The sequence below is a fragment of the Chroicocephalus ridibundus genome, chromosome 5 (assembly GCF_963924245.1).
Source record: "Chroicocephalus ridibundus chromosome 5, bChrRid1.1, whole genome shotgun sequence".
Lineage (NCBI taxonomy): Eukaryota > Metazoa > Chordata > Aves > Charadriiformes > Laridae > Chroicocephalus > Chroicocephalus ridibundus.
Window position 1 is genome coordinate 10,854,402 of NC_086288.1, and position 15,417 is coordinate 10,869,818.

A 15,417-nucleotide genomic window follows, 5' to 3' on the forward strand; every position below is an offset into this window, starting at 1 on the left:
TAAGATTGGTTTCAGTGCCTTAACCTGTATTTTGGTGAATTAAAACGTGCTTTAATGTTTCATGTTTCTGCTTTTGCTCCCCTCCCCTTTTTTTTTTAAGGAAAAAATAATTCTTAATATGGGTAAAAGTACTTATAGGTCATATTAAAAATTACATATATTAGTTAATTTAATTTCTGAAGTAGTGAATAGCACCAGTGTGTACGTACATGCTGCTTATGTGTACACTGTTTAGACCACTTGCTTTAATCTTGTTCTTTGGTAATGGCTTGCCAACCAATAAGAAAGGAGAAAAATCAAACAACTCCAGAATATAAACTGTTGTGTTGCAGGGTAATGTAGTAGCTGATTAAAAAAAAAAAAAAAAAACACAAAAACAACAAAACAAAAAACACACACACACAAAAAAACCCCCACACAATAAAAACCCAAAAAACCCAAACCACCACCAAAAGACACACCACAAATAAAACAGAAAAATGGACTGTGTTGAAATGAACAAAGCTCAAAGTACTAAGCAGAAGTGTCTGTTTGTGATAATGATGGCAATTATACCCCATATTTGAGGGTTGAGATCTCTGGGAGATGGTGAGCGCTTCACAGTCAGATGCAGGAATTCAGATTCTCTAGGAGTCAGTTTTTGGGGGAACTGCTGAGAAGGAGAGTACCTGAGGAAATAAGCCAGGAAAATGAGGAGCCAGAGAGTAGGCAAGGAACAGTGAAGTGGGGGAGAAAGTAGACCAAGGGCTTAAGCAGGTGAATGCTGCCAGTAATGGGTTTGTAAAACAAACAGCTTTCTGCAGCAGGCAGTGCATGTTGGCTTCTAATGCCTTGCCATAGCCTGTGAAAGGGGTGGTGGGGTACATCCTTCTTACACGGTCCGAGTAAGATTTGACAGAGCTCATCTGCTGTGTCGGGCAGATGAGCTGGTGGGCAGGGGATTGTCATGTGGAAAGAGGAAAATATGTAGGAGAGGTAATGAGGTAAATGGAGAGAGAGCCTAGAAAGGTAACAAAAAGGGGGTGATGCTCTATCTTTCATACTTGTGGAGACAGAGGTTTAGAGAGGTGAGAACGATGTGAACTCATCAAAGTTTGTGGCACTGAACAAGTCATCTGCTGTGTGTTACTGGGAAGTTAAACTGAAATTTTGAACAAGAAAAAGCCACTAAGAGACAGGGGAGTAAGTATCTCTTAATGGTCAAACATAAAGTATTATAAGAGCCGTTGAAAAACAGTGCAACTTCTTTAGCCTTCTGTTTGTCCTGCAGTCTACCTGTGAATGGGTAAGGAAGTATTGTTTAAGAGGCATTCTTGGGTTTATCCCTTCAACCAAATGCAGTGCAAAGGATCTACTGCTGTCATGGGGTATTGGAAAGACTGTTCAAGAACGTCATTCAGCGTGTAGATTTTAAGCAGCCCCAAAGTCTGTGTATCCTTCTTGAGACTGTGCAGCTGCTTACATGGAGGATTTAAAATGATTGTTTTAAACTTGCTCTCTTTCTTTTTTTATGGATGTAGAACATGGAACAGTGCTCTAATAGAATCTTCCAGTGCAGAGCCGTCTTCTGAAAATCCCTCTGTTCTCTTTCTTAACAAATACTAACTTTTAGTACCTAAGAATTTGCTGTTCTTTTCCCTTTCACTCCTCTCTTAGGTTTCTTATCTTTCTACTCTTCATCTCTTCCCTCTTTTCCACACTCTAAGAACTCAATATGTAGTACCCATGGGCTTTGCCAAATTTGCCTTTATGTGAAATGATGTTTTAAACTTCCATCAAGTCTATAGAACACCGACAAACCAATGACATGGGGAATGTTTTTAGGAGGAGCAGTAAGAGAAGGATAGTTTCTTGAGCTCTGGTACATGCAGTTTTTGTGTTTCGGAACTGTCCTTTTCTACAGAAGATGCAGAAGTTTGTTTACCTCTTGAAGCATCTTTGACACGCTTGACATGTGTTTGACATGCTTGCTTCCAGTACCTGCTGTAGCATTTCTCAGGTTATGGTTTCTTCCTGTTACTAGCTGCTCTATGACTATATATTACATACCTCATTAAGCCTCACTTCTTTCCTTCTCTTGACAGCTGCAAATCAAAAAGAGCCATTGACTCCTAAATTTAAAGTGAAAGAGGAGCCTAAGGATGAAGAAGCTGCAAGTTCAGCCTTGCCTCAGTCCAGCTATGTGTTCAGCCAGGAATCCGAAGCTTCAGCTCCAAACATCCCTGAGGAGAAACTCAAGCCACAGGATGTGCAGGCAAATGTGATGAGGCAGGACATGTCAGTCAAGGCAGCATCTGAGCTCCTCATGAAGCTCTCAGGTAGTTATTTAATTTAATAATATCCAACTTAATTTTTTTTCGTGTATGCTAGGAGGGTTACCTTGCAGAAGGAATGTTTAGCTATAGTAGCAAGTGAAGAAACAATTGAAAAGGTCTGTCTACACAGGTTCATATACATCTCGGTTTGGTCTGTCACCATAGTATCTAATTATCAGTGCTCTGGTTTGCAGATTAATGACTGTGGGATAAGTGAAAAGAAATGATGCCTTAAAGCTTTTAGATATTGTCATTTTTAAAATGTACCAATTTATTCACACGTGTCACTTCATTAACATCTTAAGAATGTGTGTCCGTACTGAACCTGATATGGCCTTATAAATGATGACTTTTAAAGCCTTCTAGTTTTTGTAACAATATATTGAGCTCAAAATTATAAGATACACTGTTAAAAAAATAATGTAAACTGAGCTAGCTTTCTGCTGTTAGGGAGACCACTTGAACTTGCCTACATTGCTTAGTGATACGTCCTTCTGCCAGGCAAGTAGACAGTATGCATATGTGTACACACATGTACTCCTGCAGCTGGAGGGAGTCAAATAAAAATTTATGTTCTGCTAATCATGCTTTATCTAACTGTCAGAATCAAGGTTTAACTTTAAGGGAAAGTAAAAGGATTGAATTCTCCCTGCTGGCAACAGGTTAAGTGAATGATGAAAAGGCTTTGAACTTCTAATAGACTTCAACTTTTAAGACTGAGATGAGAAAGTCAGTCTGAGAGGCTGGGTTCTGTACTTCCGCACCTAAACTGGATCAGTTAGTTTTTAAGTCTTCTCCAAAACTGGACAAGAATTGTTTTTTTAAGTATGCCAAAGTCATGCAAGAGGTGCCAGTTTAAATGCTTACAAGTTTAGTAACTTCTGAGATCCCTGCCAAACCTATCTGAAATTATTTGGCTTGAATGGGTGCTGTCAATATTGAATTTGAGCTCAAATTTGTACCTGCAAGACTTTAACGGTCTAGGATCTCCCCCATAAATTCTAACATGTAATTAATTCACCCTCTTCATAGCTGCACACTTCAATTTGCAGAAGAATTTAAATGATTGATTTGCAAGCCTTCTGTGTTAATTGTCCAAGAAGTGCTTCCCAGGTACAAAAGTTGATCGGAGCAGAAGTTTCCCAATTTTTCACAGACTCCCAAATACTAAACATTTAGTTATTAATATAGTGCACTGTTGCTGCTGGTAACTGGTTTGATTATAGTGTTCTGGTAGCAGAACTTTACAGCCTAATGAATGTTAACCTGTGACTTTATTTTTCTTGCTGCATATAAATTTATATAACTATTTTCATAAAGAAAGAGCTCTGTAACTTAATGATTTCTCAAGTGCTTCAGAAACACTAGCATTCTTGATTGTGAATCTTGAATTCAGCACTAGCAGTCTATGTTTAAATAGTTTTGTTACGGACTGATATTTTAAAATGTTTGTGCCTTAAATATCTGTTTATATGAGTGAAATCTGGCACATATAAAATCTCGGTCAAGTCTTCAGTCACTTCTGTTGGGAACTCCTAGTCATTAGAGGTTGTAGTAAGAAATAAACTAGTTTACCATTTCTCTTCTGATCTCCTAGTGATTGAGCAGTTTTTGCTGATAGTGGTCTTTTTGGTTAATCCATAGATTGGAAGGTAAAGAATTACTCTAGGATTTACTCTGTCGGTATTGCTGCAGTTGGTATTCCTGAATCAGCCAGTGGGTGGGGTTATACCAAGTTTTCACATACACTTGTTTTCAACTTGCACTTTTCTGAATTACCGTTTAAGGCAGAAACTATACAGGAGGAAAACACTAAAATACAGTTTAATGTAGGACAAATATAAGAGGAATATCTAAGATCAATAGGACTTTAGTGTTTGTTTAACATTTACTTTATCTGGTGGAATACTCAGATCAATATTGACTTCCTAGCTTATGTTAGGCAATTCTGCACTGTGTTTTAGAACTTAAATAATTAATCCACTTCTTCAGAATAAAGCGAAAACAAGAACAAACTTCCTTCTTTTTCCTGCTACTGGAAGGAGGAAAAAAAAATATGGAAAGGAATGAGTATGTCTGGATGCTCTACTGTCTGTGGGAAATCTTCAGTCAAGTTGTCCTTATTAGATTTGATATAATATATAATTGGGTTTAAGTCAGCTGCTTCCAGAGTCTATACATTCTTGGTGAAGACTGAATGGATTACATCCTTGTCTTGTTATTTTCACTTTCTTCTGTGTAATACTGATTACCAAAACCTGCACTGCATACAAATTCAGCAAGGCATTTCCAACATAATAGTATTTTGCTGTCTGCATTCCTGAGGTATATTTTTCTGTTATCCCCTGAGCAATAATATTGCTGAGTGTTGCAGCCTCATGGGAGCCTTTTGGGATTTAGGCATGGACCTCGCTGTCTCCTTTCATGTGAAGGATACACTGGTTTATATTTTTCACTGGGAAATCTCTTTTCCCAAACAGAGATGCTGTGTTGCTAGCTCTTAGCTGAGCTTCTACAGTGTAGTGGAAGGCCTTTGCAGCTCTGGAGTCTAGTATGGGCTCGTGCATACTGCAAATCACCAGCCCTTATAGTGGAGGGACTCGTCCGCCACTCAGAAACTACTCTTAAGGTAGGGAAAGTTAGAAGAATACGCATATTTTACTGTAGTAGAACATTAACAGCACACTTACTAGTTATCATTGTAGAGGCAGATGTACAGAAACAAGAGAAAATCACATGCAGTGTCTATTTTAGTTCTACTACACAAGGCTCTCTCTTTTTTCATTAAGCTAAAAAGCTGTAAGGACACCTGCATGCTTCTAGCAGCACACAACCAGTGTTTAAGATCAGGCCTTTACCCTGGCTATTACTTTGGTGAAGGTGGACCTTATCTGGAGATGCTGTGCCCTTTCATATCAGTTTTTTCTCCATTGTGTTCCACTTGGATTCAGATCTTCTACTTCACAGTTCACAAACTTGATACCTAGTCACTTGATACCTACTCACCCTTCTTCCAAAGGATTATTCAAGCTAAGAAGGCTAATGTCACTTGGGCATGTCTAGGCAGAATGCATTTCCATCCATATAGTTACAACAGAAGTTCCTAACAACTGATCTGCTATTTAAAAATAAATGAAACGCCCATTTGGAAGAAATGGTCTATGGGGGTTAACAGGCAAAGTTCAAGCCTCAGTGCAGACTTTCAACCTACATTTTACGGAAGAACGTAAAATGACTACCATGATTTATACGAATGTACAAAGGTGAGCTGTAGATTCTGTCCACTACTAACTCTTGACTGAGACTAGATCCAATGGCAAGCAAACAGATTTGAGGAGACAGTGGAGTGGGGCAAATCGCTCTCATCCCGGTTTGGAAGGGTGCCATGCCTGCAAGATTTTAAATTCCTATTAAATGTTGCACAAAAGCACTTAGAAGAAATGGAACTAACGTATTTCAAATGCACCTGAACTGGTTTTCTACATTCTTACCAGTTCTCTTTCATGGAAAAGCTAATTTATTTCTCAAAATGTGTAATTAAGTGGTGCACCCAGTGATCCCTGGTTGGTTTTATACACTCAGTCTTGCAAATTGAAAGGTAGGTTTCAGAGGAGACTGAAATTTAAAATAAATGTTTACACTTACATGCTCATGTTTGAGTCTAAAACCTCATTTTCTGTTGAAATAGTCATGCTGCTAATATATTTTGGGCATGTATTATCTTTCAGAAGCATACAGTGTTTTGTCTTCTTGTCCAAAAATGAGTGCATAGCTGGAGGTGTATAAAATCTATTCCAGGTACTGGCATTTTATAAGTAATATTTTACCCTGGTGCCTTGAACTATGACATTAGTATGTCCCCGTCTTTCCTAGAAATGTTGTCTGAATCACATTTGCCTTTAATTCAGCTATATCTTATTTGTGAAATATAGTCATTTTGCATTTCAGTAGTAATTCAGGTTGTTTTCCTCCTCTCTCTCTCTTTTCAGTGGATCAATTCCCCATGTATTGCACATATCCTTGTTATCACTAGCAAATGCATGACCTTTGTGCTACTCAGTTCCTTTGGATTTTTTGTACTTCGGTCTTTGGGTCATGCAGTGCTTCTTGTAATACACCAATTCCCCAGTACCAACCATGTGTCATAATTTTGGGTTATCAGCAGATGCAATTAGTGCATACTTACTTTTTGTGCAAGGACATGAAGTAAAATGTTGCATGCAATTGATTCCAAAGGCATTCTTAATCAACTCCATTTATTATCACCTAATTATATGACAATTCCTCTTTCAGCACAACTGGTTATTCAGCACAACTGGGTGTTTGGTGGTGGGGTTTTTTTCCTTTTATTAAGGATTAAGTCTTTATCTACTTGAAAATGCTTATGCTAATTTCCTATTTCGTGCCTTGTAGGGGTTTTCTTGACACTATATCTTACATTTAACTGAAACCAAATGGATTGGAACTTCTATTTAAAAAGAGGAAGAAAAAGAAAAGAGAATGATAGTGCAATTCTAGTATAAAATGAAGGCCAGAACACCTCAATGCGACTCCCATACCAAAAAGGGCACATCATGCGTTAGGGCACAGTGAGGTGAAGGACCGTCTGAGGTTTTTAAATTAGCTCATACCAAAACCAGCCCAGTGACAACAGCACAGACTTCCAGAGGATCTAAATAACGGTATCATTTAAAAAAGTTTACTAACTAGGAGTGCTATCTGTGTGTGTGGCTGCACAGCTGGTGTCAGATTTACCTCATTTTAAGGCTTGGATGACTTTATGCTTGGCTGTCACCAGCAACGTGAATTGACAACAAAAATGAGCCTGTGGCTAGTAAGCTATTATTCTTATCAGTCCCAAAATCTTTCCAGGTTTAATGGGTTGCATTGGCAGTCTTTTGGTTTATTGTTACTATGGTGAAGAAAAAGTACATTACTACATTCTTTGGGTGAGGTGGGGGACAGAGAAACTAACCTTCCTATATATTTCTTTGTCATAACTTTGCGGACTGTTCTGGGAAGTGCTTGTATGGAGCTAGGCTGCTGTCTTTGGAGATAGCTGTTGTCAGGACCTCGTAAGAGTCTCTGTGCCTAGATTGCACGGGAACTGTCAAGAGTGCTTTCATCCCTGCTCAGAGAGCCTTGATAATGGGCAAAGGAGTGAAAATATAGGGAAGTCTTTTCTTCCTTGGTCTCAAATTGCTCATTAGAAAGCTCTGGGCAGCAGCAGGTGCTTCTCTAGAAGCTCAGAAAAGTAAGCAGGGAAGTGTATGATCCAAAATAAGACTTTCTCTTGATGGGAACTAGGGAGATGGCAAGGCATGGCAAGTCACATTGCCGGATTAAATCCCACTACTAGCCAAGTGTTTTTTATTAGATTTTTTGTTTATTTTGTGTTTTGTTTTTGTTTTTTCTTTAACCAACAGAAATGTGAAATTGATTGTGAATGGTTAGAGTGAAACTGTGTTTTAATTACAGTATAGAAAAAGATGGGATTTTCTAGATAACGAGATTTATTATTACAATGTGTCAGGTTCCAGATTCTTTTCAAGATTTTGAGACTCTCCTGCCAATGCTGTATAACACGAAGTTCGTATCAGGTCACGGTACGTTCATTCAGTTTAATAAGCTTTTCCATGACATCTGCATAACAACATAATCCCAAAAGAACTCAACTAGTAATGGATTCTTAGCTATTGGTGGGGTTTGCCACATTTCATGATGACTTTAATGTCTAAACTCAAAAGCAGGAAAAATGTGAAAAAATACTGCCCATTCACAGGAGGAGTATAGGGTTGGAAGTATGGAAGTCTGCAAAGTCTAAGTTTACCTCCTGCTGTAATTCTTTTTAAAAAAAAAAAAAACAACAAAACCACCACAAAATGACAAATATCGTGGAAAAATAAGTACCTTGTAACAGACTCTAGCTTTTAATTCAGTCGATGCTGTACTGTACCGTTAAGTCATTGCAATTCATCTTCTTCCTTTTTTCCATGTCAGGGTAATCTCGACATTTAATGAAAACCATGTTAATTTAAAAGATTAGATAATTTGGAATAACAAGAAATCATAATGCCTGTGGTTCAAATGTCCTTCTTTTGGTGTTCTGGACTTTTATGTTTTTATTTTTATTTTCTTTTTTTATTATTTTTATTTTCTTTTTTTAAGAATTGTCACTAAAGAGTTTAACAAAACCCCCTGATCCTTTGCTTTACTGCTGTTCCTTGATGATGTTCGGCCAGGTGGGAGTGGCCACAAAGCTCTGGAAAGTGGGCATGCAAATTTTTTTCAAAGTGTCAGGGAATTGTGGATGCACAGTATTTGCAGAAGGGCCTCTTGCAGTCCCCCTTGCCTTTGGAATGTCAGCTTGTAAAGACAGGAGAACTGGAGCCAGGCTCTCTGCAAAGGTACATCTTGCTGCAGAAATGCTAGACTAGAATTTTCTGGAACTAGGAGAATCGCATAGATTGGAATATGTTGTAAAATAACAATTCACTGCATATGCACACTTTTTATCAAATTCTTTCTTGATCTATGTTTTGAGGGGTTGGCTGTGTTCTGCAGGTAGGATCTTTCAGGTAAGTACAGTAATTCTACCATTTGAATGGAGGGAGCAGCAAATGTGTGTCACAACTCAAATTAGTCTATTGCTTTAATTTGCTCCTTTTTTTTGTTGTTGTTGTTGGCTTGCGTTTTTGTGTAACTCAGCCTGTAGTTGCAAAATTCTATAACATGGGAGTTCAGAGGTTTCACTTTAACAAATATGAGCTGCTTTATGATATATTTTTTTAACGCAGCATCCTGTACGTTGATTCAAGGCACATTGACATTTGTCTTATATAAAACAGCAGTTTGAAAAAATACTAGCAAAATAAAGCAGCAAGCACAGCGCCCTAGGGAACGTCAGATGTTACTTGTTGTGTCTCTGTAGCAGAACCTTCAGGGCTCGCCAACTGTTCCCTACCTCTGAGGTTGTATTTAAGCTGTTTTAGGGCATGTTTATTTCTAGCAAATCAGAACAATTAGCATAACAAAATGCCTGATTCTCCATACTGAAAGCTTTTGAAGTCGGTACAAGTTGACCCACTAGTTACCCCTGTCTACTTGATTGTGAAAACTAGTACGTGAATCCAATTTATGAGACATATGGGAAAGGCTTTCTTTTCTAAGTTGATTCATAAAGTTGATTTGCAAAGCTGATGGGCATTTCAGCAAATACGAGCAACTTAGAGTTGTAGTTGCAGGATGAAGTTTTAAATAAAATGGTGGGAAGAAGCATGAATGATTTAAGAAGGATTCATTTGATTTCAGCAATGGAAAGTCATTGTACAGCACTGTATCAGCAAAAGCAATATTTAGTACATGACTTGTGTGTTTTATTAAATCTGTGCACTTGATTTTGACTTTGATCTCAAATAAAGTGAAAAGCAGACTGTGCCGCATTTAGAAGAGCGTGTTCAGTGTGTCCCATCTAGAGCAGGTGAGTGCTGTGTAGAATCATAGAATAGTTTGGGTTGGAAGGGACCTTTAAAAGGTGATCTAGTCCATCCCCCCTGCAATGAGCAGGGACATCTTCAACTAGATCAGGCTGCTCAGAGCCCTGTCCAACCTGACCTTGAATGTTTCCAGAGATGGCGCATCTATCACCTCTCTGGGCAACCTGTTCCAGTGTTTCACCACCCTTGTAAAAAATTTCTTCCTTCTATCTAGACTAAATCTACCCTCTTTTAGTTTAAAACCATTACCCCTTGTCCTATCGCAACAGGCTCTGCTAAAAAGTTTGTCCCCATCTTTCTTATAAGCCCCTTTAAGTACTGAAAGGTTGCTATAAGGTCTCCCCAGAGCCTTCTCTTCTCCAGGCTGAACAACCTCAACTCTCTCAGCCTGTCCTGGTGCGAGAGGTGCTCCAGCCCTCTGATCATCTTTGTGGCCCTTCTCTGAACCCAGTCCAACAGGTCCATGTCTTTCCTGTGCTGAGGGCTCCAGAGCTGGGCAGGGTGCTCCAGGTGGGGTCTCACGAGAGTGGAGTAGAGGGGCAGAATCACCTCCCTCGACCTCCTGGCCGTGCTTCTTTAGATGCAGCTCAGGATGTGGTTGGCCTTCTGGACTGCGGGTGCAGGTTGTCAGCTCATGTCTGGATTTTCATCCACCAGTACTGCAAGTCCTTCTCAGCAGGGCTAATTGCAATCCCTTTATACCCCAGCCTGTATTGATACTGGGGTTGGTCTGACCAAGGTGCAGGACCTTGCATTTGGCCTCATTGAATGTCATGAGGTTCACACAGGCCCACTTCTCAAGCTTGTCTAGGTCCTTGTGCATTTGACCCCACTGTCTGTGTCATTGATGAAGATATTGAACAGCACTGACTGCTGAGGGACGCCACTCATCACCAGTGTCCATCTGGACATTGAGCAGTATACCCTCTGGATGCGACCATCCAACCCATTCCTCATCCACCAACCAGTCCATCCATCAAATCCATATCTCTCCAATTTAGAGAGAAGGATGTAGTGGGGGACTGCGTCAAAGGCCTTAGAGAGATCCAGATAGGCAACATCTGGACGTGTTCCCTTTTCCACTAATGTAGTCATGCCCCGAGCATGAACTTGCCTCCATTCACTCCTTTCCTTTAAGCTACCGCCTTCAGCCTGGTGGGGGGAGGATACACAATGCCATTGATCTTGAGGTTTTTTCCAGTGGCTTTTTCTGTCTCAGGGAGGGCAGAGCTTTGTTCCACCAGTCTATCTCTTTCTCAGATTCCGTGATACTCCTTGTCCTTTCTGCTTCCTGCATGTGGAATACCGTACCAGCTTTGGGCTCCCCAGTTCAAAAGGGCTGTTGAGAATTAGTAGACGGTCTAGAGGAAGGCAGCAGACCTGATTAAGGGTCTAGCGCTCCTGACCTACAAGGAGGCATTGGGGGAACTGGGCCTGTTCAGTCTGGCAAAGGGGGACTAAAGGCAGATCTGATTGCAGCCTGCAACTACTTGAAGGAAACTTAGAAAAGCAGTGGAATCAAACTCTTCTCTGTAGTGACAGATCGTAAAAGATGAGGCAACAGCTACCAGCTGCAGCTTGGAAGGTTCGGAGTGGACATGACGAAAAATTTCTAGTGCAGCAGTAGAACAAGAGTTACCCAAGGATGCTGTAGCTTTCCCTTGCTTGGAGGTTTTGAAAATGCTGCTAGATAAACCTGCAGCTGATCTGATCTAATGCCGATGATTCATGGAATAATTTCGTTTGGAAAGGACTTCCAGGGTTCATCTAATCCAAACTCTTGCTCAAAGCAGGTGCAACAAAACCAGGCTGGTGAGGGTCTTTTTAAGTTTTGAATATGTCCAAGGATGGAGAACCCAGCCTCTCTCAGCAATGTGTGCCAGTATTTCACCATCCTGACAGTGAGCTTTTTTCTGTGTATATAAACAGAATTTCCCATGTTCCAACTTGTCTGTCTACTCTTAACACTATCACTGTGCATTTATGAGAGAAGCCTGACTCTACCTTCTCTATGCCTTCCTTTTATACCTTGGGGAATTGTCAACAGCAATAAAATGTCCCCTTAGTGTTGTTTTCTTAGGGCTGAACAAACCCATTTCTCTCAGCTGTTCTCCTCTTGCAGCAGCCCCCTAGCTATCTTGGTAGCCTTCTACTGAACATGCTCCAGGATGTCAGTGTCCGTCCTGTACTTGGGGAGTCCCAAAGCGGTGCACAGTACTCTAAATGCAGTCTTATAAGCGCGGAATAGAGGATAAGAATCTCCTCTCTCTACCTGAGGACTACAGGTTTGATAATACGGCCCAGAGGATGGTTGGCTTTGGTTGCCACAAGGACACATTGCTGACTTGGGCACAACTTGCATTGGATCGTGGTAGTCTCAATTTTGTGAGAGAAGTAGCTTGACCAAACTTTTTCTAAAACTTGGCAATCTCTGTCCTGGGCTGTAGAGAGGTGTTATCTAAAATTAAAATTCAGAGGCACTCTTACTGCTACGCCTTCTTGAGGTGACACTGTCAGGCCTTCAGGGATGAATGCTGTACCCTGAGCTTTTAGGTAGCGCAAGTTCTATGTTTCTGTTGTGCTTGGGTTTTTTAGCAAGTACCACTACTTTGCAATTCCTTGCACTTGTGAATGCCAGAGAACTTGAAAGCTGTGGAAGAAATTACTTCCTCCTGGAACAGGCCTGTCCAATACTGCATTTTTCATATCTGATGTGGAAAATTGTCTCACTTGATGTGAACTGGATGAAGTTCATTGAGGCTTTTATAGATCAGCTGGTTAAAAGTCATACTGCTCTGTAAAGAATCACCATCTCTGTGGCTTGATGATAGTACATTTTCTCTTACTTTGTTAAGCTGTTTCTGTATCACAAAATTAACACCAGAAAAAGGTGTATTATGTGATGTAGTTCAGCTTCTGCCAGATGAGCAATTTTTACTGCTGTGCTGTTGTTCTGAGCTTCATCCAGGTTAGTTTTGAATGAATAGCAGACCATGTTTAGAAGGTCACAGTCTGGATAATTTAAAGCTACTTGAGTCTTTATCCCCTGTTGATTTTTTTTTGCTAAGAATTAGATGTCTGTACTGTTACAAAAATCTGGCATGAAGAAAATGACTCTCATATACTAACTTTGTATTCTGATACATTGCAGTTTATTTAACTAGCCCATCTACTCAAGGAGAAATGCAGAAGTGGAAAAAAGCCAAAGCTATCATGATTTTAATTATTTGAACCAGGAGACCTTTCAGTGTACCAGTCCTTGACTTGAAAAACTTTAGCTGTACTATGACCACGTGAGATACCTATGTAAGGAAATAAGGGGTATCACCTTACTCCATAAATGAACTGTCTGTAGCACAGAAGGGAAAATAATCTTCAAGAAGTTACAGTTTGACGGCCTGTACGTGAGATGGGTATGGGCATAACCTTAATTACATTCTTTTGCCAGCACAAGATCTAGCACAGCTGGCTTGTATGCTTGTGATTGCTACTCATGGGACAGACTGAATGTGTTTCCTTTTTGTTAGTTCTTGCAAAATTATCATAGAGACCCTCCTTCGGTCTTCTGTGTGTGTTTGCTTTTAGGAATCAGAGTATGACAGGATTCACATTTGGCAGGGACATTCTGTTAGATCAAAAGGGTGCAGCTGGGAAGATAAAGGTCAAAGGAAATGATCAAATATGTAAATTTAGTTAGGGCAATTTGAGTGCTAGCTGATTGTGAGGGAGAGAAGGTCATCGGTGTTGCGTGACTCTTGCCTTAGTTGGGGTCGTATCAGTTTGTCTGATTCAAAAGCATTTGCAGGACAGGGAATTAAACTGTGTGGAGCAGGAACAGAAATAGAAAGAATATTTTAAAAGTGGAGAGAGCAGCAAAGGTCAGCCTGACTCTGCACCTAAATTTGGCAGCTGGGTGCAAAGCTCAGTCTGTCAGACATCTGAAGAACTCATTTGTTTGCGGAGTTACCTGAGCTTTTGATTGACAGTGTTACCTGATGCGTTCCTTTGCTGTTCTGTGTTTGCTTTCAGTGCACAGAATGCTATTTTTACACTTTTCAACACAGATGCAACGTTCTGTGGCTTTATAATAAGAGGCTAATGGAAGCTTTAACTTAGAAAAAAAATAAAAAAATCTGCTTAACAGGACAAAAAGGGCATTATATGATATTTCTAACTTGTCTTCAGTTGAGAATTCACTATGAAAATTTCCAAAGTTTGAAATGTATCTGGTGGATCGTAGATGGTAAAGATTTTTATCAATGTTTATATATTTCTTTTAAAGGTCAAGAAATGTCATAAGAAAAGATTGAGAGCACTTCATGTAAATCATTCCTGGAACATATCCAAGTGGCTTTTATCTCCTGGCTTTGATTTTTTTTTTTTTTAATTTTTTTTTTTTTTTAAGAGCTGTAGGCAGCAAAGCCACTTTTTCTCCACTTAAGAAAAACAAGAATGTGGGGAAAGGGAGAAACCAAGAAATGAAAAAGGACTTGGTGACACACATCAGTTTAATTTTAGGTGAATGCATATGCCTTCATGCTAAAAGGATTCTGTTTGTCTTTGGCCAGAGACTACAAGATGACACCAACCAGTCAACTAGCTTGAGGATTTTATCAGGGATGACCAAACCATGTTTTGTGCCTCTGAGATTCATTGTGGTGTTTGAGACATTCACACTTGGCATAAAATCAGTGAGGCTGACACAAAATCCTATGTGAGTTAGAGGAAAACAGAGAGAACAGCAAAAGATTAATATATCAAGTGAAGTGAGCGGATTTCCCCACCACCACCACCCCTTTTCTTCTCTCTGACCCAAAGTTAATAGAAGAAGCTGATTGTGTTTGGGCTTTTTCTTATGAACTGGTATTCATTTATTTATTTTTAATATCAGAGCCTTCTAAGTAGTAAAATTTGGCAGATGACAAGGGAACTTCCATGTGAGGAAACTCATTGTGCCGACTGCCTCCACCAGTGACCAGATGCTATCAGGATGCAGCCCCTGTCTGCACCAGTTAACATGCTGGCCCACAGCCATAGATCTAATCATGTCCCCCTAGTCTGGAGAAGGGCCAGACTGCTCTCTCAGGTCCTAATCCACTCGGCATCTAAACTCTCTGCTTCTCTGGCTCCGTGTGCTGCAGTGTGCCTGTCCCTACCCTCTGCCACAGCCTCTTTTGCTGGATGCTGGGGCTGCCTTTTCCTCCTTTGGCTCGTGAAGTCTGAGCAATTCAAACTCACATGTTCCCTTGACTCCAGCAGTGGAGACTACATAGGCAAAAATTTAGGGCATGTGCTAATCATGAGTAGATTTTCTTTAAGCAGATTTTCTTTAAGGTTTCCAGTATCCTGGCTAGTACCAGAAGTACATGTAAAGGTTTAGGCAAAATTAGTAAATCCCATGTACATTTTTTTTTTTGTTGGAATTATTCCTTACCTGGATGGTCCTTCTGGTATTTAACTGTGTTCATGCATTTATTTATTTTCTTGATTCTCCCAAGTGTATTGCCTGTCTTAGGCTGCCTGTTTCCAGAGTTTCTGGTCAGCATCCAGCCAGCTGAGGCAACGCCTAATTGGGCAGTTCTGCCATGATACCAACGTCCTTTCAG

The 15,417-nt window shown here is 40.0% G+C and overlaps 1 protein-coding gene across 8 annotated transcripts in view; it reads left to right on the plus strand.

Moving 5' to 3' along the window:
- The window catches only part of ZNF827 (zinc finger protein 827), a 110,872-nt gene that overhangs the window by 55,528 nt on the left and 39,927 nt on the right, over positions 1-15,417 (plus strand). For all 8 annotated transcript variants that reach the window (XR_010071334.1, XR_010071335.1, XM_063336713.1 and 5 more), the window contains exon 5: positions 2,085-2,318. Coding sequence is in view for 6 of the 8 variants with exons in the window: in XM_063336713.1 (XP_063192783.1) it covers positions 2,085-2,318 (234 nt within the window). In the remaining 2 variants the exon portion in view is untranslated. The remainder of the gene's footprint in view (positions 1-2,084; positions 2,319-15,417) is intronic.